Source organism: Heterodontus francisci, chromosome 19 (assembly GCF_036365525.1).
Source record: "Heterodontus francisci isolate sHetFra1 chromosome 19, sHetFra1.hap1, whole genome shotgun sequence".
In the NCBI taxonomy this organism is placed as follows: Eukaryota; Metazoa; Chordata; class Chondrichthyes; order Heterodontiformes; family Heterodontidae; genus Heterodontus; species Heterodontus francisci.
In genome coordinates this window covers 55,684,515-55,707,362 of record NC_090389.1, presented here as the reverse complement: position 1 = coordinate 55,707,362, position 22,848 = coordinate 55,684,515, and the positions used below count along the sequence as shown (strand labels likewise).

Genomic DNA, 22,848 nt, shown 5'->3' with positions numbered 1-22,848 from the left:
ACTTTGGTTTCCAGTTCTTCAACACTCCAAATTTAAAATTCTCATCCTTTTCTTTAAATCCCTCTCCAGGGAGGACAATAGGGCCATGCAACAGCATGGGGTTTCAAGCAGATCCAGTGTGGCATCAGAAGATGTATATTTTTTCAGAGAGGTTGCCACAGACCTTTGCCTGTGGCAAAGTAACGATGGCTCTTAATTTTTTTTGTTCGGGCCATTTCCAGGCTGCAGCGGGTCGCATCAGACACATTAGTCAGTCAGTCCCGCATGTATAAAGTTCATTGATACTCTTTTTGTCAGGGTTTTCTAACATTTCCCAAGGACACCAGCAGTCAGCAGGAAAGGGATGTAGGTTTTGCTACCATAGCAGGCTTCCCACAAGCTCAGGCTGCGATTGACTGAGCTATCAGGGCACCTCTCAATGAGCCATCAGTCTTTATGAACAGAAAAGTTCAAAATAAACCACTCAAAACAAAAGCAAAATGCTGCTGATGGTGGAAATCTGAAATGAAAATGGATAATGCTGGAACATTCAGCAGTTATGGCGCTACGTGGAAAGAGAAAGAGTTAACATTTCAGGTCGGTAACCTTTCATCAGAACTGGGAGCAGTTAGAGATCAACAGTTTTTAAGCAAGCGCAGAGACACAGAAAAAGTGATTAGATTAGATTAGAGATACAGCACTGAAACAGGCCCTTCGGCCCACCGAGTCTGTGCCGAACATCAACCACCCATTTATACTAATTCTACACTAATCCCATATTCCTACCAAACATCCCCACCTGTCCCTATATTTCCCTACCAGCTACCTATACTAGTGACAATTTATAATGGCCAATTTATCTATCAACCTGCAAGTCTTTTGGCTTGTGGGAGGAAACCGGAGCACCCGGAGAAAATCCACGCAGACACAGGGAGAACTTGCAAACTCCACACAGGCAGTACCCGGAATCGAACCCGGGTCCCTGGAGCTGTGAGGCTGCGGTGCTAACCACTGCGCCACTGTGCCGCCCCTAAGTGGGTGGGTGAGGAGTGGTTGTGTTGGGGAAGCAAGGAACGAAGGGAAAGGTCTATGATATGGTGGAAGGCAGGAATAACTAAATGGCAAATGGGACGGTGGTGCAGGTTAAAAGTGAGTAGCAATGGGACAAACAAAGAAATGAATTACGGGTTCGGAGAAGGTGCAATGTTTTACAGCAGATCCATTACTAGTGCCTGCTATCTGAGAAAATAGGAGTGGTGGTTATGATCTGAAGTCAGTGAATTCAATGTTAAGGCCAAAAAGCTGCAAAGTGTTCCTTGAGTTTGCATTGAGCTTCACTGGAACAGTCTAGGAGGCCAAGGGTAGAGAGGTCAAAATGGGAGTCGAATGAAGAATTAAATTGGCACGCAACAGGAAGCTCAGAATGGAAATGTTCAACAAAATGATCACCCAATCTGTATTTGGCCTCCCCAATGTAGAGGACACTGCATTGTGGGTAGCAAATACAGCATACTAACTTTGAAGAAGTACAGTAAACCCCTGCTTCACCTGGAAAGAGTGTTTTGGGTCCTGTATGGTGGGAAGGGAGGTGGTGAAAGGGCAGAAGTTGCATCTCCTGCTCTTTCATGAGAAGGTGTTGGAGGAAGAGGAGCAAGTGTTGGAGGTGATGGAAGAGTGAGCCAGAGTGTCACGGAGCAAATGGTCCCTTCAGAATGCTGAAAGGGAAGGCGAGGTGAAGATACGATCACTTCATCAGCGTTTACTGGTGAGTGATAACCTCCAGAAAATGATGTATGTCTGTGTCCACTTTCTTAGCTGCTGTCATGACACCTACTTACTGCATCAGTCCACCATCACCCTGAACATCTTGCCCTGGAGAATATTAGAAAATGATTCAGAATCTTCTTTTTAAAGTAAAGTACGTGTAACGGTGAAAGTTTTTACCTGCGGTCCACTTCGAATTGCATTCTCCACCTCTGCGGTCCAAAACATCTGGGATACACAAATCACAACCTGGCCAGGCCAACTTATCACCCAATCTGTCCTCTTATTCTCCGGATAATCCTACAGGAATATAAGCAATATTTATACTTTTTAAAAATGACATACTACTCACATCTACTTAATATAGAAGGTTTCTCTTTTATAAACTGAAAAATGTGTTGTTTTATGTCTGGTCAGGAATACATTTCAGGACATTTCAGTTATAGTTGCACAGGATTTTTCCTGCAGGCTTCAAGATGCCGCTGTCAGGCTCAAATGGAGGTCAGAAGCCCACACTGTGTGGGGAACAGTCACTCACCTGTGATTTTCCTGGAATTGGAAAATTAATGGCCAGAGGGCGAGCTCACTGTACAATTAAGGATGGCGTACGGGCCCTCGAAGCTGGAAGGCCAATAGGAGGCCCTTCAGCTTGGAAGATGCAGCAGAACACCATAGCAGGTAAGTAAGGGCATAAAGCAAAACCCAGGCCAGTCAGTCTAAATTTGGTGGTGGGAAAGCTTTTACAAACGAAAGTCAACGACAAAATTAACAGTCACTTGGTCAAATGTGACTTAATTAAGAAAAGCAAGCATGGATTTGTTAAGGGCAAATCGTGTTTACCTAAATTGATTACGTTTTTTAATGAGGTAACAGAGAGGGTTGATGAGGGTAATGCCATTGATATGATGTACATGGACTTCATGTGCTACATAAGAGGCTTGTCAGAAAAGTTGAAGCCCATGGAATAAAAGAGACAGTGGCAGCATGGATATGACGTTGGCTGAGTGACAGGAAACAGAAAGTGGGGAACAGTTGTTTATCGGACTAGCAGAAGGTATACAGTGGGTTTCCCCAATGATCGGTATTAGAACTACTGCTTTTCTTGATCTACATTAATGACCTAGAATTGGGTGCCTACAAAGACTCATGGACTGTCTCCCCCATGCCTGTAACTTGTTTTCCTTGACTGTAAGTGTCAAGAAAACCGTTGTCATGAGACAAGGTGTTGCATCGCTGCCCCTGATCACACTAAATAACACACCACTGGAAGTTGTTAGCAAATTCTGCTACCTTGGGTCCACCGTGACAGCCAATCTAAGGAAAGCAGCTAACACCTTTGGCCAACTTGCAAAACGCGCATGGGATAACACGAATCTGACCTTTAGGACCGAGCTGATGGTTTATAAGGCCTGTGCTCTCAGCACCTTGCTGAATGGTTGTGAAACATGGGCGACTTACAGCTACCAGGAAAAGAAGCTCAACAACTTGCATTGTGGGTATATCCTGGCAGACAAAATCACAAATGCGGCAGTCCTCTCAAAGGCAGAGCTCCCAAGTGTGTTGGCACTAATCAAACAGAGGCAGCTTTCGTGGATTGGACATGTCTGCACGATGGAAGGCGATCGCATACACAAGGACATTCTGTATGGTGAGGGAGCCTGGGCAGACAACCAGTGGGGCACCCAAAGCTCCGCTTCAAAGATACTTGCAAGCATGACATGAAGGCCCTAACTGTCGACTATTGCACCTGGGAGTCACTAGCTGGCGAAAGAGGGAAATGGTGACACATCCTGTGGACTGGTGTGCATTACCACGATGAGGAGTTGCTACAGCAGCTTGGCAACAGGCGCCAATGTCAAAAACAAAAACTCACAGCGTGACCTGGCAGCTTCATGTGCAACACTTGTGGCAGAACCTGCCTCTCAAGGATCGGCCTTCACAGCTATCAGCAAAGGTACGCCAAGTGAAGACACCCCACCTAAATGGATTGTTTGCTGCACGTCCATCATCTTTTGTAAATGGACGGATGCCAACCAACCAAGACTTGTGTGTGCAGGGCACAATTTCAAAATTTTCAGATGACACAAAACTTGGAAGTATTGCAAACTGTGAGAAGCATAGCGATAGACTTAAGAGGACATAAACAGCCTGGTAGAATGGGTGGACACATGGCAGATGTTATTTCATGCAGAAAAGTGTGAAGTGATACATATTGCTCGGAAGAATGAGGAGAGGCATTATAAAATAAAGGATACAATTTTAAAGGGGGTGCAGGAGCAGAGAGACCTGTGGGTACATGTGCACAAATCGTTGAAGGCGGCTTGAGAAAGTGGTTAATGGTATTACATCTCTAACTTTTGACAGTTCTGATGAAAGGTCATAGATCTGAAACATTAGCTCTGTTTTTTTTCTCCACAGATGTTGCCTGACCTGCTGAGTATTTCCAGCATTTTCAGTTTTTGTTGTGTTTAATAAGGCATAAGGGATCATGTACTTGATAAATAGGGGCATGGAGTACAAAAGCAAGAGGTTATGGTGAAACTTTATAAAACAATGGTTCAGCCTCAACTGGAGCATTGTGTCTAATTCTGGGCACCACACTTTAGGAAGGATGTGAAGGCATTGGAGAGTGCAGAAAAGATTTACGAGAATGGTTCCAGGATGTGGGACTTCAGTTACATGAATAGAATGGAGATGCTGGGGATGTTCTCCTTAGAGAAGAAAAGGTTGAGAAGAGATTTGATAGAGGTGTTCACAATCATGAGGGATCTGGACAGAGTAGGTAGGGACAAACTGTTTCCATTGGTGGAAGGGTTGAGAACCAGAGGACTCTGATTTAAGGTAAAAGAACAAAAGGTCAAAAACATGAGTAAAAGCTTTTTTACGCAGAAAGTGGTTAGGATCTGGAATGCACCCCCTGAGTGTGTGGTGGCAGCAGATTCAATCATGGCCTTCAAAAGGGAATTGGATATTTATCTGAACAGAAAATATTTGCAAAGCTACGAGGAAAAGGAGGGGATATGGGACTAGATGAGTTGTTCTTGCAGAAAGCCGGCACGGACACAAAAGGCCGAATGACCTCCTTCTGTGCTGTCACCATTCTACGATTCTATGAGGGCACCCCAAATGGAGTCGCCCTCTCTCCAACTTTTTCAAATTTAGAATAAAGAAGATCTTTACAACAGGACCACCATTGTGAGGGCAGAACTCCTCCACAGGGCAACCTGTGGCTGCAGGCATGGAGGGCCTCTAAGCCTGCCTGGAGCGCTGGTCCCCTGGTCTGCTGCAGGGAGGCCGCCTCCAGGCAGCTGCATCTTCCCCCGCTGCCTGCGGGGACCTGGAAGCCAACTTGAAAATCACAGTCAGCCTCCAACAACAGACCTTAATAGGCCCTTAAGCTGGTTAATTGGCAACCCGCCACTTGTGGACAGGTAACCCTGCCTATAGGCCCTCCTGGAAAATGGCCCACGTGGGGGATGGAGCCAGGAAAGTGACACGCCAGCCGGCGGTGCGAAATTACTCACCCACCTGCCTCCGCTTCCCTCCCACCCACCGCCGACCCCCCCCCCCCACCCCGCCATCTCCCCTCCACTCACCCCCCAGGGACTAAAAATTCAGCTCAGTGTTATATGGGAAATGGACTGGGGCACTTGAGTCAGAAAAATAAGTTTTATATCCATATTAAATCTAATGTCCTCAACTAAATGGGAAAATTCAGAGTGGGAAATAAAAAGAGAGTTCAATCACAGTTGCACAGCACAAAAATATCTACAATTTGTTAAAAGATTATATTGGTTCATTTGGGCTGAATTTTCTTGTGGGTGTTGGGAAACCTGATATCTGGGTCCGGAGCCTACACTTCTCAGCAGCACATCCACCAGCTTAATTTTATAGGAGGCAGCCAATTAGTATGCCGCCTCCGCATTTGCCGTCCAATTACGGACGGAGGGCGTCTCGGATGTGGGATAGCCAGTCTTCCAAAGGGAAGACTGGCCAGCTGCTCCATTGGGAGAGATGAGCAATGTTCAGACAGAGGGAAAGCAAGAGGGCGCTCACCTAATGGTACAAACGGCATGCAAAAACTAAGCGCCAGAACTGTCTGGAGGGGAAGCACCTTCAAATGAATGCATTTGCCTGTGGATGTGCCACATACAACCTTTCTAGCTCCTTTACAGAGGCATGTGCAAAATGATATAATGGTGTCCAGACCTCCTGTTGTGAAGTCCCCTGCAAAATGCTGCCCGGCTCCTGACATAGCGGGGCCCCATACTCTGTTGGCAAACTTGTCTCCTACTCGAAAAATTGCCAGTAATTGAGGCCTCAATTATCTTAATTGCCTGCCTGCTTTCGGCAAGCAAGTTGCCGATTCCACTCATAGCCTGCGTCTAGGAAATACGCCCAGAGGCGGGGGACCACATTGGGGAGCTGTCCTGACAAGGTTTTACCCTATTTTCCTGGCCCTCCCATTTCTAAATATACCTCCAAGGGGCCCCCTTTTTGTTGCAGGAGAGCAGAATGTGTTTACTAATGACGAATGTGAATATGTTCCATTCAACAACAGTGACCTCTTTCACATCTTGCTCAGTACAAAGCTTTGAAAAGACAAAGAATAAAGTCCCATCTCTGTCAATAATGAGATAAATGTTGAAAGGCTATTCCTTCACAGGAAGTACTGCATTCAAGCCAAATTCTGTCTTCACCATAGCTGTAAATGTACTTCCTGCAGGGGGTGCTGTATGGTGACTGAGCAAGATTGCAACCAGGTTTATTCTTCATGAACCAGTGCACTGAGAGTTGTATTAATGTTAAAATCAGCTAACTCAGCACGGGTCTTGAACCTGGGATCTCCCCATATGGTTCAGCCCATCAGAGGATCTAAATTAGTTATCCATAAATAAGGGCATGTCTTTAAATATCAAGTTAAAAAGAAATAAAAGATTATTTATGGAAATATAATCAGATTAATATAATAATTTTTCAAGTTGCTTATTGGGCAGAAAATAGTGTATTCTGGACTATAGGAAATGGAAGGGCTGCTTATATAAATGGGCACAAATGCTGAACCTTTTAAAATATCTAGTGTATAGGCTATTTCAAGTTATCAATTAACAATGACAGTTCACTGGAATGAAAAACATTTATTGCAATAGTGCAATCCCAAAATACTCATGTTCTTGTAGACAATATAACTAATATAATTCTCTGTGAAAGTTGCAAATTTAGGTTAATTTGATCAGAAAATATGTTCCCTTCAAGCATCAAAAATCAACCAACTTTTCAAGAGATTATTTTCATACGTGAACCAGTTACTTACTACGTGCTAGCATTTATCATATATGATACAAGAAAAAATAACTGGAACTCTAAACAAGCTGAAAGAAGAAAAAGATATTGGAAAATGGAATGGGAAACATCAGACATTATGGGGGGAATTTTATGGGCCCTGCAAGAGTGGCTTTGGTGGCGTGCAGGGTGATTAAATCAGGCGTGGATTGTTTTTTCCGATTTTGGACGGCGGGATTTTTTTTTGAGAAATTAAGTCAGCAGCATGTTTGCAGCGATTCGGGATTCCCCCGCACGGTGCTGAATTGCAACTTTCCATTCATTTCCATACCATGAATCATTATCACCTCAAACTTAGTTCAAATTAAGTCCTACCTGCCAGATTAAATTAGCGGCAAGCAGTATTCCCGTGCCACCCGCTTCGCGTTCGTTTAAATGTGGCATGCAGCAGTTGGCATTGTGCAGTTGTGTCTGAGGTCAGTGTTTTACTTTCTTGAACTCATCGGCACAAGGAATGTCAACATTAGAATGGATGTTTGGCTCCAGGCTCGGCATCAGCAAGGGCGATTCTTCTCAGGGAATGATAGTGAAGGCATGGGGGGCATACATGGAGGAGCAGGGGAGGGTACTCGCGGAGGATAGTTTTGGGTTACTGGGTGCATGGAGGAGCAGGGGAGGGACGAGGGAAGTGTCCAGGGTGTGTAGTGGTTGCTATTGCTGTGGAAGCTGGCTGTGGGGGTGGTGGGTTGGTTTGAGCATTACAGTCAACAGTCATGAGGAGCCGAAAGGGAGGGAAGAGTGCTGTCAATGTCGGGGACCTGTAGGGTGAATTCAGGGTACTGGCTAGCAGAGGGAATGGTAACAGTCAATAGGAGCAAATGGATCCTGTCGTGGGGAAGGTTGAGACTTAGGGTTGGGTACTCCAGAGCATCATAGAGAGGGAAAAGGGACTCGGCGATAATATTAAGGTGGATTTAAGGAGGACGAAGGGTCAGAGTCAGCATTTGTATGTTAACTAGTGTAGGAATGGGGGGAGGGTGGCATGAATAAATTGGTTGTTGCATTGTCCAAGGTAATGGGGGGAGGTTCAATGGTAATGGAGGGAAGGGTTAAGGTTACATTGGTGCGTGCAGGCTGGAAGGTGGCAGGAGGAGGTTGGAAGGTGGGGAGATGTGCCTTAAATTGTACACACACTATTTTCTTGAATGATAATGCAAACCACATGGTCACTCAAGGAATGCAAGGTGAGTGGGAGGAAACAAATGACGGTGGGTGAGATTTCCATCTGGCTGTAATTTTAAGGCACAAAAAAGAGAACTGTTCAGTGCCTCAATTGTTCAGCTGACTAGCAACAAAAGATTGAATTGGAACTCTCTGCTCATTTCATTATTTGAAACATTGCAGTGACATGGGTCTCATATACCCAATTTGTCTAATACCACAGGAACAAAAGCAGAGGGAATGACTAAGGAGGACTCTTTTCCTTCAACGCATGATGCCTGAACGCCAGCTACAGGCAGAACAAGAAGATAAGTGTCAAGAAAACCCTATATGCCAAATGAGAAATATAAATTTAATTGGTTGGAAACTTACATTAGACTTTTAATGGAAAAAATCCTGCAGTAACTTTCAAAAAACTAGCAGCCAAGATGGCCACTGCAATTTGCATCTGAAATACCAGGAGATTGAACTGGAGACAAAAGTCTAACAAGAAGCCCAGCCAGGACAATGGCTTGCTCTAAGTGATTGAATTACCTAAAATGGCTTCATTAGTACAGCAGTCAAGGCAATCCTCACATATTGACTTTGAAAGAGCAAACCCCCTCCAAGTATGTGTTATGCGGAGCAGGCCCTTAAGAGGAGTTGAGGCCTGGGACAGATCAGCCAGGTTGGCACAGTGGTTAGCAGCGCAGCCTCACAGCTCTGGCGACCCAGGTTCGGTTCTGGGTACTGCCTGTGCGGAGTTTGCAAGTTTTCCCTGTGACCGCATGAGTTTCCTTTGGGTGTTCCGGTTTCTTCCCACATGCCAAAGACTTACAGGTAAATTAGCCATTGTAAAAATTGCCCCTAGTGTAGGTAGGAAAATTGAGGGAAGGTGGGGATATGAGAGGGAAAATGGGATTAATGTAGGATTAGTATAAATGGTTGGTTGATGGTCGGCGTGGACTTGGTGGGCCGAAGGGCCTGTTTCAGTGCTGTATCTCTCAATGATCTTATTGAATGGTGGGGCAGGCTTGAGGGGCTGAATGGTCTCCTCCTGCTCCTATTTCTTATGTTCTTAAATATAAATTGACATCCTGGGACATGTGGAACCTTAAATTTCATTAGAAAGTTCCAGAAAATGTGAAGCATTTGTGAAGGCTGTCTGTCCACCTCGGGGGAAGTTGGTTTTGTTTCCTTTGGACAAGAAGTAACTGAATATGACGCAGCAGAGGAGACTGCGTGCTTCCCTTTCTCTCTCTTGCTCTTTCCCCAGAAAACATCAAGTTTGAAAACCGTCTGCGACTGTTGATCCTCCAAGCCTACAAACTGCTACAACCAGAACCAGGGGAAGAGAGACAACTACAAATTTGCTTTCAAGCAAACCCTGAGCAAAGCAAGCCAGCCAAAGTGCACTTTGACCAACCAAGGACTAAAAGAGTACAACTCCAGCCAGACAATCACCAAATCATCCAATCTCAAACAGTGTATTGAACTTTTATTTATTCTGGACTTTAATCCAACCACCAAATCTATTTTTCCCTCTGTAATCTATTTGTGGTTGTGTGATTCTTGTGTTAATGTACGCATGGAATTGTAACTTTTTTTTTCGTATTTTTAAAATCATTGTCAGAGTGTTAAGTGTAATAAACTGATCTCTTTCTTGTTTAAACTCAAGAAAACCTGTCCAATTGGTTCTTTCACGATCACAGTAAGGGTCAAAGGTAAAACACTCACGTAGGTGGTAAGCACAACCACTGTTTAAAAAGGAATAAACCCCGTTGCGGTCAAATAACAGGAAGGGCAAGAGGAGGCAACTGTGACCCCCTCCTCATTTGGTCATAACAGTGCGGATGCTGTGAATGATAACATCCAGGAATGTCCTTATTGAAGACGGGCACTGGCATGTCATCGCATCCTCAGGGCAAGGACAAATTACCTTCAAATGTCAGAAAGGCAATACCAGAGACGCCTGAGGATTTCACGTGAATTGGTCACAGGAATTTGGAGGATCCTGCAGCATGACCTGCAACCACTTGGGTTTGGTAGGAATCCCATGCCAGTTGTCTTCAAGGTGACTGCTGCACTGATTTGTTTTGCTAGCGGTGCCTTCCAGGAATCAACAGGCGACATATGTGGCATGTCACAGTCACAGTGTATCAAAGAGGTGACCAATGCCCTATTTCGTCGTGCCAATGAATTAATATACCTACCTGTAGACGAGGACTGCCAGGCGGCAAGGTCTGCTGCCTTCGTCGCCATCGCTGAGTTTCCTAGAGTGCAAGGGGTGATAAACTGCACTCATGTGGTCATTAGAGCTCCCTGGGACCAGCCTGTTGCATTTGTGAATCGCAAAGGCTTCCACTCTTTGAACGTACAACTGGTTGTGCCAACAGGAGAAGAATAATGCATGTTTCCCAGGGAGCTGTCACAATTCATACATTTTAGGAACTCACAGCTGCCAGGAGTTTATGATGAACCAGCCGAAGTAGCCGGTTGGATCCTGGGTGACAAGGGTTACCCGCTATGTATATGGTTGAAAGCACTGGTGCAGCATCCCCGAAGTGCAACTGAAAAGAGATACAATGATGCTCATCCATCAGAGCCATTAACAACCACACCATTGGCAATCTGGAAAATGCACTTATGCTGCCTTGACTGGCCTGGAATGGCTCTTCAGTACGCATCACAGAGGGTCTCATGAATAATTGTTGTCTGCTGTGCATTGCACAACCTGGCAATTAGATGTGGCAATTTTCTGCAGGCGAAGGAACAGAAGGAACCCCAGTCCTCCTTAGATGAGGATGACTGTGAAGTGGAGGAGGACAACAATGCAAACTATGCCGTTATAGATATAAGGGCCATGGAGAGACAAGCAAGGGACAGCTGGGAAAATCTCATATTTGCACATTTCAACCAACCATAAGCCACTTCAAAAAGGAAAGGCGGGAGGAGAAAACAAACATTCTCTAAATATGTTCACCTGCGTCTGAGTTCTGAGTCATTGCTGTAATTAAAAAGAAGGGCTCATCTGACAATAGCACATGAACGTGTAGTGGAGATGTGTACTATCAACTTCATTAAAATTGACCTGCGTCTCCATTGGAAATATTGTACTGCATTAAGGCAATAACCCACATACATAGGAAACTACAACATTTTTTTTTATTCATTCATGGGATGAGGGCGTCGCTGGCCAGGCCAGCATTTATTGCCCATCCCTAATTGCCCTTGAGAAGGTGGTGGTGAGCTGCCTTCTTGAACCGCTGCAGTCCATGTGGGGTAGGTACACCCACAGTGCTGTTAGGAAGGGAGTTCCAGGATTTTGACCCAGCGACAGTGAAGGAACGGCGATATAGTTCCAAGTCAGGGTGGTGTGTGACTTGGAGGGGAACTTGCAGGTGGTGGTGTTCCCATGTATTTGCTGCCCTTGTCCTTCTAGTTGGGAGAGGTCGCGGGTTTGGAAGGTGCTGTCGAAGGAGCCTTGGTGCATTGCTGCAGTGCATCTTGTAGATGGTACACACTGCTGCCACTGTGCGTCGGTGGTGGAGGGAGTGAATGTTTGTAGATGGGGTGCCAATCAAGCGGGCTTCTTTGTCCTGGATGGTGTCGAGCTTCTTGAGTGTTGTTGGAGCTGCACCCATCCAGGCAAGTGGAGAGTATTCCATCACACTCCTGACTTGTGCCTTGTAGATTGTGGACAGGCTTTGGGGAGTCAGGAGGTGAGTTACTCGCCTCAGGATTCCTAGCCTCTGACATGCTCTTGTAGCCACGGTATTTATATGGCTACTCCAGTTCAGTTTTCGGTCAATGGTAGCCCCTAGGATGTTGATAGTGGGGGATTCAGCGATGGTAATGCTGTTGAATGTCAAGGGGAGATGGTTAGATTCTCTTTTGTTGGAGATGGTCATTGCCTGGCACTTGTGTGGCGCGAATGTTACTTGCCACTTTATCAGCCCAAGCCTGGATATTGTCCAGGTCTTGCTGCATTTCTACACAGACTGCTTCAGTATCTGAGGAGTTGCGAATGGTGCTGAACATTGTGTAATCATCAGCGAACATCCCCACTTCTGACCTTATGATTGAAGGAAGGTCATTGATGAAGCAGCTGAAGATGGTTGGGCCTAGGACACTCCCCTGAGGTACTCCTGCAGTGATGTCCTGGAGCTCAGATGATTGACCTCCAACAACCACAACCATCTTCCTTTGCGCTAGGTATGACTCCAGCCAGCGGAGGGTTTTCCCCTGATTCCCATTGACCTCAGTTTTGCTAGGGCTCCTTGATGCCATACTCGGTCAAATGCTGCCTTGATGCCAAGGGCAGTCACTCTCACCTCACCTCTTGAGTTCAGCTCTTTTGTCCATGTTTGAACCAAGGCTGTAATGAGGTCAGGAGCTGAGTGGCCCTGGCGGAACCCAAACTGAGCATCACTGAGCAGGTTGTTGCTAAGCAAGTGCCGCTTGATGGCACTGTTGATGACACCTTCCATCACTTTACTGATGATTGAGAGTAGGCTAATGGGGCGGTAGTTGGCCGGGTTGGATTTGTCCTGCTTTTTGTGTACAGGACATACCTGGGCAATTTTCCACATTGCAGGGTAGATGCCAGTGTTGTAGCTGTACTGGAACAGCTTGGCTAGGGGCGCAGCAAGTACTGGAGCACAGGTCTTCAGTACTATTGCCGGAATATTGTCAGGGCCCATAGCTTTTGCAGTATCCAGTGCCTTCAGTCGTTTCTTGATATCATGTGGAGTGAATCGAATTGGTTGAAGTTTGGCATCTGTGATGCTGGGGACTTCAGGAGGAGGACAAGATGGATCATCAACTCGGCACTTCTGGCTGAAGATTGTTGCAAATGCTTCAGCCTTATCTTTCGTACTGATGTGCTGGGCTCCCCCATCATTGAGGATGGGGATATTTCTGGAGCCACCTCCTCCACTTAGTTGTTTAATTGTCCACCACCATTCACGGCTGGATGTGGCAGGACTGCAGAGCTTAGATCTGATCCATTGGTTATGGGATCGCTTAGCTCTGTCTATCGCATGCACCACTTTGATGTGACCTGCAGATCAAATCTTCTCTGGGTTACGATGGAACCAAGAACAGAACAATGCAAGCAAAGTAAGGGGGTGCCCGCAGAACCACGAATGTAAGGCATGTTGGTAGTGAAAAAATTTAAAATATGCAAACTTCGAACAATTATGACTGAGGACTGAAGGTTAAAATTAAAATGAAAAATGGATACTAGACACTTTCTGAAATGCATTGCTGCCATACACCTCCAAGAAACATTTTCCATTTCAACAACAAAGCACATGATTTATGAGAATGCAAATATAAAAGTAAATATATACTGAAACTTCAGCAATATGTGTACAGCATTTACAGTATCCATGCCACCTTCGTGCTCAAAACTGTTTCTTTTTACATTTTCTACCACTACATCTAGGTGCAACCCAACATAAACAGCTGAGGTGGAGGCAGTCTGCTCAGCATACTACCCATTGCTGTGGATGACTGTGACAGGCATCCACTGGAGGAATGGGACCTTGATGGCTCCATCCTCCTCCAGTACTTAGCTTCCAGGAGTGCAGTGGACAGGAGCAGACCTGCGGGAGGAACACAGAGAGGGGAGCAGTTAAATAAAGCCCGAGGATCACGGCCTACAGCACTTACCTTCTGGGACAGCAGCGGACTAGGGGTACAGGCACGCCTGAGTTTGGAAAAAAGTGACCAGTGACATTATAGATTTAAGGTAAGTGGCAGGAGGTTTAGAGGGGATTTGAGGAAAAATATTTTCACCCAGGGGGTGGTTGGAATCTGGAATGCACTGCCTGAAGAGGTGGTAGAGGCAGGAACCATCACAACATTTAAGAAATATTTAGATGAGCACTTGAAACGCCATAGCATACAAGGCTATGGGCCAAGTGCTGGAAAATGGGATTAGAATAGATAGGTGCTTAATGGCCGGCACAGACACGATGGGCCGAAGGGCCTGTTTCTGTGCTGTATGACTCTATGACATTACAGGAAAACTGTAAGGTGATTGGTTGGTGAGTAACTGCTCTTAGGGAGTATTTATAAATAGCTAGGTTAGTACACCACTGTTAGGGTGCATGTGTAAATAAGAACAAATTAGAAAAAAACTTAAAATTAAAAATTATGTAACTACCTTACAATTAATTAAGGCACACAAGCAGAAGCAAAAAGCTGGTGAGTCTACTGTTCTGTTTTATTTTAAAGCAGTAAGGTTTATTCCTGAGGTTACTACTACTTTTGGTAACATTTTAGTATTGGTAGGGTATATTAATAGTGGTAAGGTAGATTACCTTTGCTAAGTGAACATCACAGGGAAGCAGGTAGGTGATTGGCTGGGTGAGACTCTAGAGCTACAATTAGCACGAGAGGGGAGAGTGACGAGGCACAGGGAGCTGGTCAGTGACTATCTGGTGAGTATTTTCTGACTTATTTTCTTTTTCTGCTATTTTTTCTCTAACATTTAAGTCTATCTACTACGTTAGAAGCTGAATGCCAGTAGTCGGTAGGTAGTTACCTGTTTGTTCATTTTATTTATAACCATTTTGTGTTTCTTTAACTTCCAATTTTAGTGCAGTAAATAAATAATTTGAGGCATGGCAGGGCTGCTCGCATCTGCTGAATGCACATCCCGTGACATGTGGGGAGTCCAGGACCCTGCCCATGTCCTGGACAACTACATGTGCAGAAAGTGCCACAAAACTCAAACACTCGAGCACTGAATCTTGGAACTCGAGGAGCAGCTGGAATCACTGAGGTGCATTCGTGAGGATGTGAGATACATGGCCACCCTACAGCTTAAGAAAGCGCAGGCTGGGTGGCTGCCAGATGGACAAGAAGGACAAAGCAGGGAGCGCAGGAGTCCCCAGAGGGCATCCACTTTTTAACCGGGATTCGGATCTGAGTACCAATGGGAGAGAGTGCAGCGAGAGTCATGACCAGAGCACCATGGGTGGCTCAGCTGTGCAGGGAGGGAGGAGAAAAGACAGGACAGCAATAGTGATAGGGAATTTTATAGTTAGGGGAACAGACAGGTATTTACTGTGGTTGCAGACGTGATTCCAGGATGGTATGTTGCCTCCCTGGTGTAAGGGTCATGGATATTGCCGAGCGGCTACAGAGCATTCTGGAGGGTGAGGGTGAACAGCCAGAGGTCATGGTCCACATTGGTACCAACAATACAGGTAGAAAAAGGGATGAGGTCCGGCAGGCTGAGTTTAGGGAGTCAGGAAAGAGATTAGCAAGCAGGACTCAAAGGTAGTAATCTCCAGATTATTCCCAAGGCCATGTGCTAGTGAGTATAGAAATAGTAGAATACACCAGATGAATGTGTGGTTGGAGAGATGGTACAGGGAGTAGGCCTTCAGATTTCTGGGGCATTGGGTCTGGTTCTGGGGAAGGTGGGACCTGTACAAGCCAGACGGTCTACACCTGAACAGGACCAGGACCAGGACGAATATCATTGCAGGAAGGTTTGCTAGTGCTGTTGAGGATGGTTTATACTAGATTAGCAGGGGGATGGGAACCTGAGGGCAGTTTCAGATAGGACAAATTCAGGGTAGGAAACGGGAGGCAGAAAATTAGCAAGTACCTCAAAGACAGAAGCAAAGGTTAAAAAGTGTGCAGCACAGGAAGTGGCAGTGTTAAAAGGTATTTATTTAAATGCAATGGGTTTAGCAAATAAAGCCAATGACCTGAGGGCACAGATAGACACATGCAGCATGATATCATTGCTATAACAGAAACTTGGCTTAAAGCGGGGCAAAAATGGTAGCTCAACATCCCTGGATATAGAGTTTTCAGGCAGGATAGAGAGAGGGATAAAAAAGGAGGGGCTGTAGCATTATTGGTTAAAGAATCAATAACAGCTGTGAGGAGGGATGATATGCTAAATGAATCATCAATTGAGGCCATATGGGTTGAGCTCAGAAATAAAAAAGGGGCAGCCACACTACTAGGAATGTACTATAGACCCCCAAATAGTGAGAGGGAGATAGAAGAACAAATATGTAGGCAAATTTCTGAGGGCAAAAACAATTGGGCAATAACAGTTGGGGATTTCAACTACCCCAATATCAACTGGGATACAAACAGTGTGAAGGGCACAGAGGGCACAAAATTCTTGAACTGTATTCAAGAGAACTTTTTTGGCCATGACCTAACAAGCCCACCTGGAGGGGGTGCAATTCTAGATTTTGTGTTAGGAAATGAAGCTGGGCAAGTGGATGAAGTATCAGTGGGTGACCATTTTGGAGATAGTGACCATAATACAGTTAGATTTAGCATTATTATGGAAAAGGACAAGGATAGAACAGGAGTAAAAGTTCTAAATTGGGGGAAGGCAAATTTTACAAAGCTGAGAGGTGATCTGGCGAAAGTGGACTGGATACAGCTACTTGGAGGAAAATCAGTAGCAAACCAATGGGAGGTATTCAAAAGTGAGATTCTATGGGCACAGTGTAGACATTTCCCCACAAAGAAAAAGGGTGACACTGCCAAATCTACAGCCCCCTGGTTATCTAGAAGCATACAGTGCAAGATAAAGCAGAAAAAGAAAGCTTATGACAGTCACAAAAAACTTAATACTAGAGGAGTATAGAAAGTGCAGGGGTGAAGTAAAAAAGGAAATTAGGAAAGCAAAGAGAGGACATGAAAAAATATTGGCAGGTAAAATCAAGGAAAACCCAAAGATGTTTCATCAGTACATTAAGAGCAAGGGTAGGGCCTATCAGATATGTACAAGGTAACTTATGCGTGGATGCAGAAGATGTGAACAGGATTCTTAAAGAATACTTTGTCTCTGTCTTCACAAACGAGAGGGATGATGCAGATATTGTAGTTAAAGAGGAGGAGTGTGAAATATTAGATATGATAAACATAATGAGAGAGGAAGTACTAGAGGGTCTGACATCCTCGAAAGTGGATAAATCACCAGGGCCAGATGGATTGTATTCCAGGCTGTTAAAGGAAGCAAGGGAGGAAATAGTGAATGCTCTGAGGATCATCTTCAAATCCTCACTAGATGCAGGCGAGGTACCAGAGGATAGGAGGTCTGCGAACATTGTACCATTGTTTAAAAAGGGTGCGAGGGATAGGCCAAATAATTATAGGCCAGTCAGTCTGACCTCAGTGGCGGGAAAATTATTAGAATCAGTTCTGAGAGATAGGATAAACTGTCACTTAGAAAGGCATGGATTAATCAGGGGTAGTCAGCATGGATTTGTTAAGGAAAGGTCGTGTCTTACTAACAACTTTTTGATGAAGTAACAAGAAGGATTGATGAGGATAGTGCAGTGGATGTTGCCTACATGGATTTTAGTAAAGCATTTGACAAGGTCCCGCATGGCAGACTGGTCAGTAAAATGAAAGCCCATGGGATACAGGGGAATGTGGCAAATTGGATCCAGAATTGGTTCAGGGACAGGAAACAAAGGGTAGGAGTCGACAGATGTTGTTGCGAATGGAAAGCTGTTTCCAGTGGCGTTCCACAGGGCTCAGTGTTGGGTCCCTTGCTGTTTGTGGTATATATTGATTTGGACTTCACTATGGGAGGCATGAATGGAAAATCTGCTGATGACACAAAAATTAGCTGTGTAGTGGATAGTGAAGAGGATAGCTGTAGACTCCAAAATGATATCAATGGTTTGGTTGAGTGGGTGGAAAAGTGTCAAATGGAATTCAATCTGGAGAAGTGTGAAGTAATGCATTTGGGAAGGCAAACAAAGCAAGGGAATACACAATAAACGGGAGGATATTGAGAGGGGTAGAGAAAGTAAGAACCTTGGAGTGCATGTCCACAGGTTCCTGAAGGTGACAGGTAGATAAAGTGGTGAAGAAGGCATATGGAATTCTTTCCTTTATTGGCTGAGGTATAGAATACAAAAGCAGGAATGTAATGCCAGAACTGTATAAAACACTGGTTAGGCCACAGCTGGAGTATTGCATACAGTTCTTGTCACCACATTACAGGAAGGACATAATTGCTCTGGAGAGAGTACGGAGGAGATTTACAAGAATGTTGCCAGGGCTTGCAAGTTGCAGCTATGAGGAAAAATTGGATCAGCTAGGGTTGTTTTCCTTCGAACAGAGGAGGCTGAGGGGTGACTTAATTGAGGTATACAAAATTATGAGGGGCCTAGATAGAGTAGACAGGAACGACCTGTTTCCCCTAGCAGAGAGGTCAATTACCAGGGGGTAATTGGTAGAAGAATGAGGAAAAACCTTTTCAGCCAGAGGGTGGTGGGTGTCTGGAATTTGCTGCCCGAATCGGTGGAGGCAGAAACCCTCAACTCATTTAAAAGGTGCTGTAACCTGCAAGGCTGCGGACCAGGTGCTGGAAGGATTAAATTGGGCAGCTAGCTTTTCAACTGATGCAGACACAATGAGTTGAATGGCCTCTTTCTATGCCATAACTTTTCGATGGCTCTATCCTATTGGGGTCTGCAGCAATGGTGATTGAATATCCCCTGTGTGTGCTCACCTGCTGGAGGTAAGGGGGTCAATGTTGGGGGCAGGACAAGAGGTTGCTTACCCTCGGGGTGACTGAGAGGAAGGCCCTGGGGCAGCTGCCACATGTTCATCCTCCATCTGGATGCATGATGGTACCTGCCAGTCGCCCTGAGGGAAGGAGCACCCATAGGAATGTCCACGCTCCTTGTCCCTCTCTCGCTTAGACTCTGCAGCATGGAGTCCATGGCTACAGCGATAGAGCGCAGGTCAGATCGCATAAGGTTTGAGCGCTCAACCAGACTCGCCAGGGAGCTCACAAAACTCTCAACTGAGGAATCCATACCCTTATCTGCCGGGAACATGGCAGACATCATGGCTTGCACGGACTCCTCCATGGAACGAGTAAAGCCAAATATGACCTCAGTCATCTCTGACATATTTTCCATGTGGCCTTTGCTATACACCCAGCAGACTTCCCATTGCAACAAACAGAGGATCATTATGAGCGTGGGGCTGAGCAGGGGCCTGGACCCCAGCAGTCCTCCGATTGCCAAGAGCCCCAACTGGCACATGCTCCCTTAACTGCTGGGACGTGTCTGTGTCGTGACGCAGATTCTAATCTTAAAACACCTGCGGACTGTGTGAATGTATCTGTGCTGGCGGAGGTTGAAGAAGAGGCATTGACGGTGCACCCTCTGGGGCACTGGCTTCATCTTCCTCCCCAGAGGAGGAGTCTTGGGCCTCACAGCCTTCTGCAACTCTAGTTCATGCACCTGCAATGGACACACAAACAGAGGCACATTAAGCATCAGCTGAACATGAGTTCACACCCTTCCCTTTGGTTTGCACATATGGCTGCAAAACTGAAGATGGCACTTCACACTTACACCTTGAGGATCCTGCCTTGTCATCTGCGATTGACCTGCGTCCCTCCTCTCTCGCAATTTCTGGTGCATCATCCTCAGCTGGTGTCAGTACCCAAATGTCTGGCATACCTCCACCTGTCTTAGCACTCTCATGCTGGTTGTGGGTGTGTTTATCCTGTCGTAGACAGTGCAGATTTAACGACATGTCAAAAGATGCATCACAACCAACGTATATATGCATCTCAATCACTCATTCCGGAGTGGCTTTCGCATGACACATCCAAGCACATAAACAATGCCAATCGTCATCTTTGCGCACAATCATTTAGTGCATGACACCAAGGCTACTCATGCATTCCACTGCATGCCTTGTCTACTTTCTGTCTTAAAGACATGGAGCTAGGGAGAAAAACAATGGTACAGCTTCACCAAGACCACTTACCCTCACGATCTGAGCAAGTCATTGATACGTTTCCGACACTGAATCCAGGTTCTGCATGTCATAGAGTCATAGAGTTATACAGCGCAGAAACAGGCCCTTCGGCCCAACGCGTCTGCACCAACCATCAAGCACCCATCCAATCTAATCCCATTTTCCTGCACTTGGCCCGTAGCCTTATATGCTATTGCGTTTCAAGTGCTCATCTAAATACTTCTTAAATCTTGTGAGGGTTCCTGCCTCTACCACCCCTTCAGGGTTCTGTGTTCCAGATTCCAACCACCTTCTGGGTGAAAAAACTTTTCCTCAACTCCCCTCTAAACTTCCTGCCCCTTACCTTAAATCTATGCCCCCTGGTTATTGACCCTTCGGCTAAGGGAAAAAGTTTCTTCCTATCTAACCTATCAATTCCCCTCATAATTTTGTACACCTCAATCAGGTCCCCCCTCAGCCTTCTCCACTCCAAGGAAAACAACCCCAGCCTATCCAGTCTCTCTTCATAACTGAAATGCTCCAGCCCAGGCAACATCCTGGTGAATCCCCTCTGCACCCTCTACAAATAAGTAATAGATTTAATTTTGGTAACTCTGAAGAGACTTACATGAAGTGAAGGCTGCTGCTCCTTGAGGCTTGAAACACAGAATGCTTCATAGCCATGGTGCTCATGGGGCTTCACCAAATGACGGTGGGTTCCACCAATAAAAGGCCGTTCCCGCCTCAAGATCGCATGTGTCTCCCATGCCCATCGTTGTACCATTCATTTACATGTAGAATTGCGTGGGATACGGGAAAAATGGCAGAAGCGAAAGTTCTGGCACCATGGGACTCACAAAATCCCGGCCTACATTTTTCTTTAAAATGTGTACATAAATTTATCTAACTAATTTTAGCTTTACCATGCAGAAACTTGATTTCAGCTTCTCAAAAAGCAGCAATTAAAAAAAAATGACACATTTTTAAAACAACAATCGTGAAAAAAAAGATCAGTGACATATTATTTAGATGACCATTTCTAGACTTGCTGAATATCCTAATCCCATTTATGTGATCCAGTACTAGAAGATGAAAATTAAGTTATACCTGTTGTGATTGATAAATGACATCATGTATGCTTCTTAGCATGATATCTTCCACCTGAACCAGCCATTTTTCAACAGCACCACGAGCTTCAGAAGTGCAAATCCTTTCAATTAGTTCAACTCGTTCACCTTCACTACTGAACATTGCAATGATGTCCAGATTGGGAAGAAATTCCAGTTTGCTAATACCCTCAAAACACTTCTTCAGATGGGGTTGTACTCTCAATGGATCTTTGGTTTCTGAAAGGATTTCTAGCATCTCGTCATTAGAGAGAAAGAAAAACCTAGAAACATTAAGTATAATACATTAAGATACTATGGTCTCAACAATAATTTACATTTATATAGTGCCTTTAATGTAAAAGAAAAGTCCCCCAACACTTTACAAATACAACTAAACAAAGAAAATGACACTGAGCCATGAAGGGGCTGATTAGTATATCTTCTTCTTCTTTGGCCTCCTTGTCTCGGGAGACAATGGGTGGTGGAGGTGGTTAGTGCCTGGAGGTGGTTAGTGGTTTGTGGAGCAGCGCCTGGAGTGGCTATAAAGGCCAATACTAGAGTGACAGACTCTTCCACAGGTGCTGCAGAAAAAATTGGTTGTCGGGGCGGTTACACATATATGTATATGTTATATATGTGTGTATATAAGTATATGTGCACAAATCATTGAAGGTGGCAGGGCAGGTTGAGAAAGCGGTTAATAAGGCATAAGGACTCTTAGGCTTTATAAATAGAGGCATAGAATACAAAAGCAAGGAGGTTATGGTGAACCTAAATAAAACACTTCTTCTCAACTGGAGAAACTTTAGGAAGGATGTGAAGGCATTGAAGAGAGTGCAGAAAAGAATTACGAGGAAGGTTCCGGGAATGAGAGATTTCAATTAGGTGGATAAATTGGGGAAGCTTCTCTTTAGAGAAGATTGAGAGCAGAATTGATAGAGGTGTTCAAAATCATGAGGGATCTGGATAGAGTACATAGGGAGAAACTGTTCCCAATGACGGAAGGGCCAAGAACGCAGATTTAAGGTGAATGACGAAAGAACCAGAGGCTACATCAGGAAAAACGTTTTTACGCAATGGGATCAGGAATGCACTGTCTGAGTGTGCAGAGGAGGCAGACTCAATTGTGACTTTGAAAGAGAATTGGATAATTATCTGAGGAGAAAACATTTGCAGACCTATGGGGAAAAGGCAGGGAAGTGGGACTGGGACAGAGAGCTGACATAGACATAGCCTCCTTCTGTGCTGTAACTATCCTATGATTCGGTGTGGTAACTTAAAGAATGGTTGAAAAGATGGGTATCGAGAAGGCTTTTAAAGGAGAGAAAAGTGGAGAGGCAAATGCATTTGGGCAGTAAGTGCGACCAAGCCTGCTGCTGAAGGCCACAGTGAAATGGCATATACAAAAGGTCAGAGACAAGAAAACCGAAGGGTGCAGACCATATAAGGTGGAAGAAAGATGCAGAAATAGGGTGAAGCAAGCTGTAGAGAGGTTTGAAGAATGAGGTGCTTAAATGTAATGTGTTGGAGGGACACAGACCTAGTGTAGGTCACTGAGAATCATGACAGGTAATTAAGAACTAATGCAGCACAGAATATGGACAGCAGCATTTTGCATAAGTTTGTGGAGGAAAGGGGAGCTAAAAGGTGGGCACTGGAATAATCAACTTCAAAGGTGACAAAGGCATGATTAGGAGTTCAGCAGATGAGGGGCTTAAGTAGAGCTGGATAATATTGCATTGGCAGAAAA

The 22,848-nt window shown here is 45.1% G+C and overlaps 1 protein-coding gene across 5 annotated transcripts in view; it reads right to left on the bottom strand.

Annotated features, from left to right (window-relative positions):
* The window catches only part of dnah12 (dynein, axonemal, heavy chain 12), a 379,348-nt gene that overhangs the window by 228,088 nt on the left and 128,412 nt on the right, over nt 1–22,848 (bottom strand). For all 5 annotated transcript variants that reach the window (XM_068051688.1, XM_068051689.1, XM_068051690.1 and 2 more), the window contains 2 exons: nt 21,097–21,379; nt 1,924–2,043 (listed from right to left, as the gene is read on the bottom strand). In XM_068051688.1, the coding sequence (XP_067907789.1) occupies nt 1,924–2,043; nt 21,097–21,379 (403 nt within the window). The remainder of the gene's footprint in view (nt 1–1,923; nt 2,044–21,096; nt 21,380–22,848) is intronic.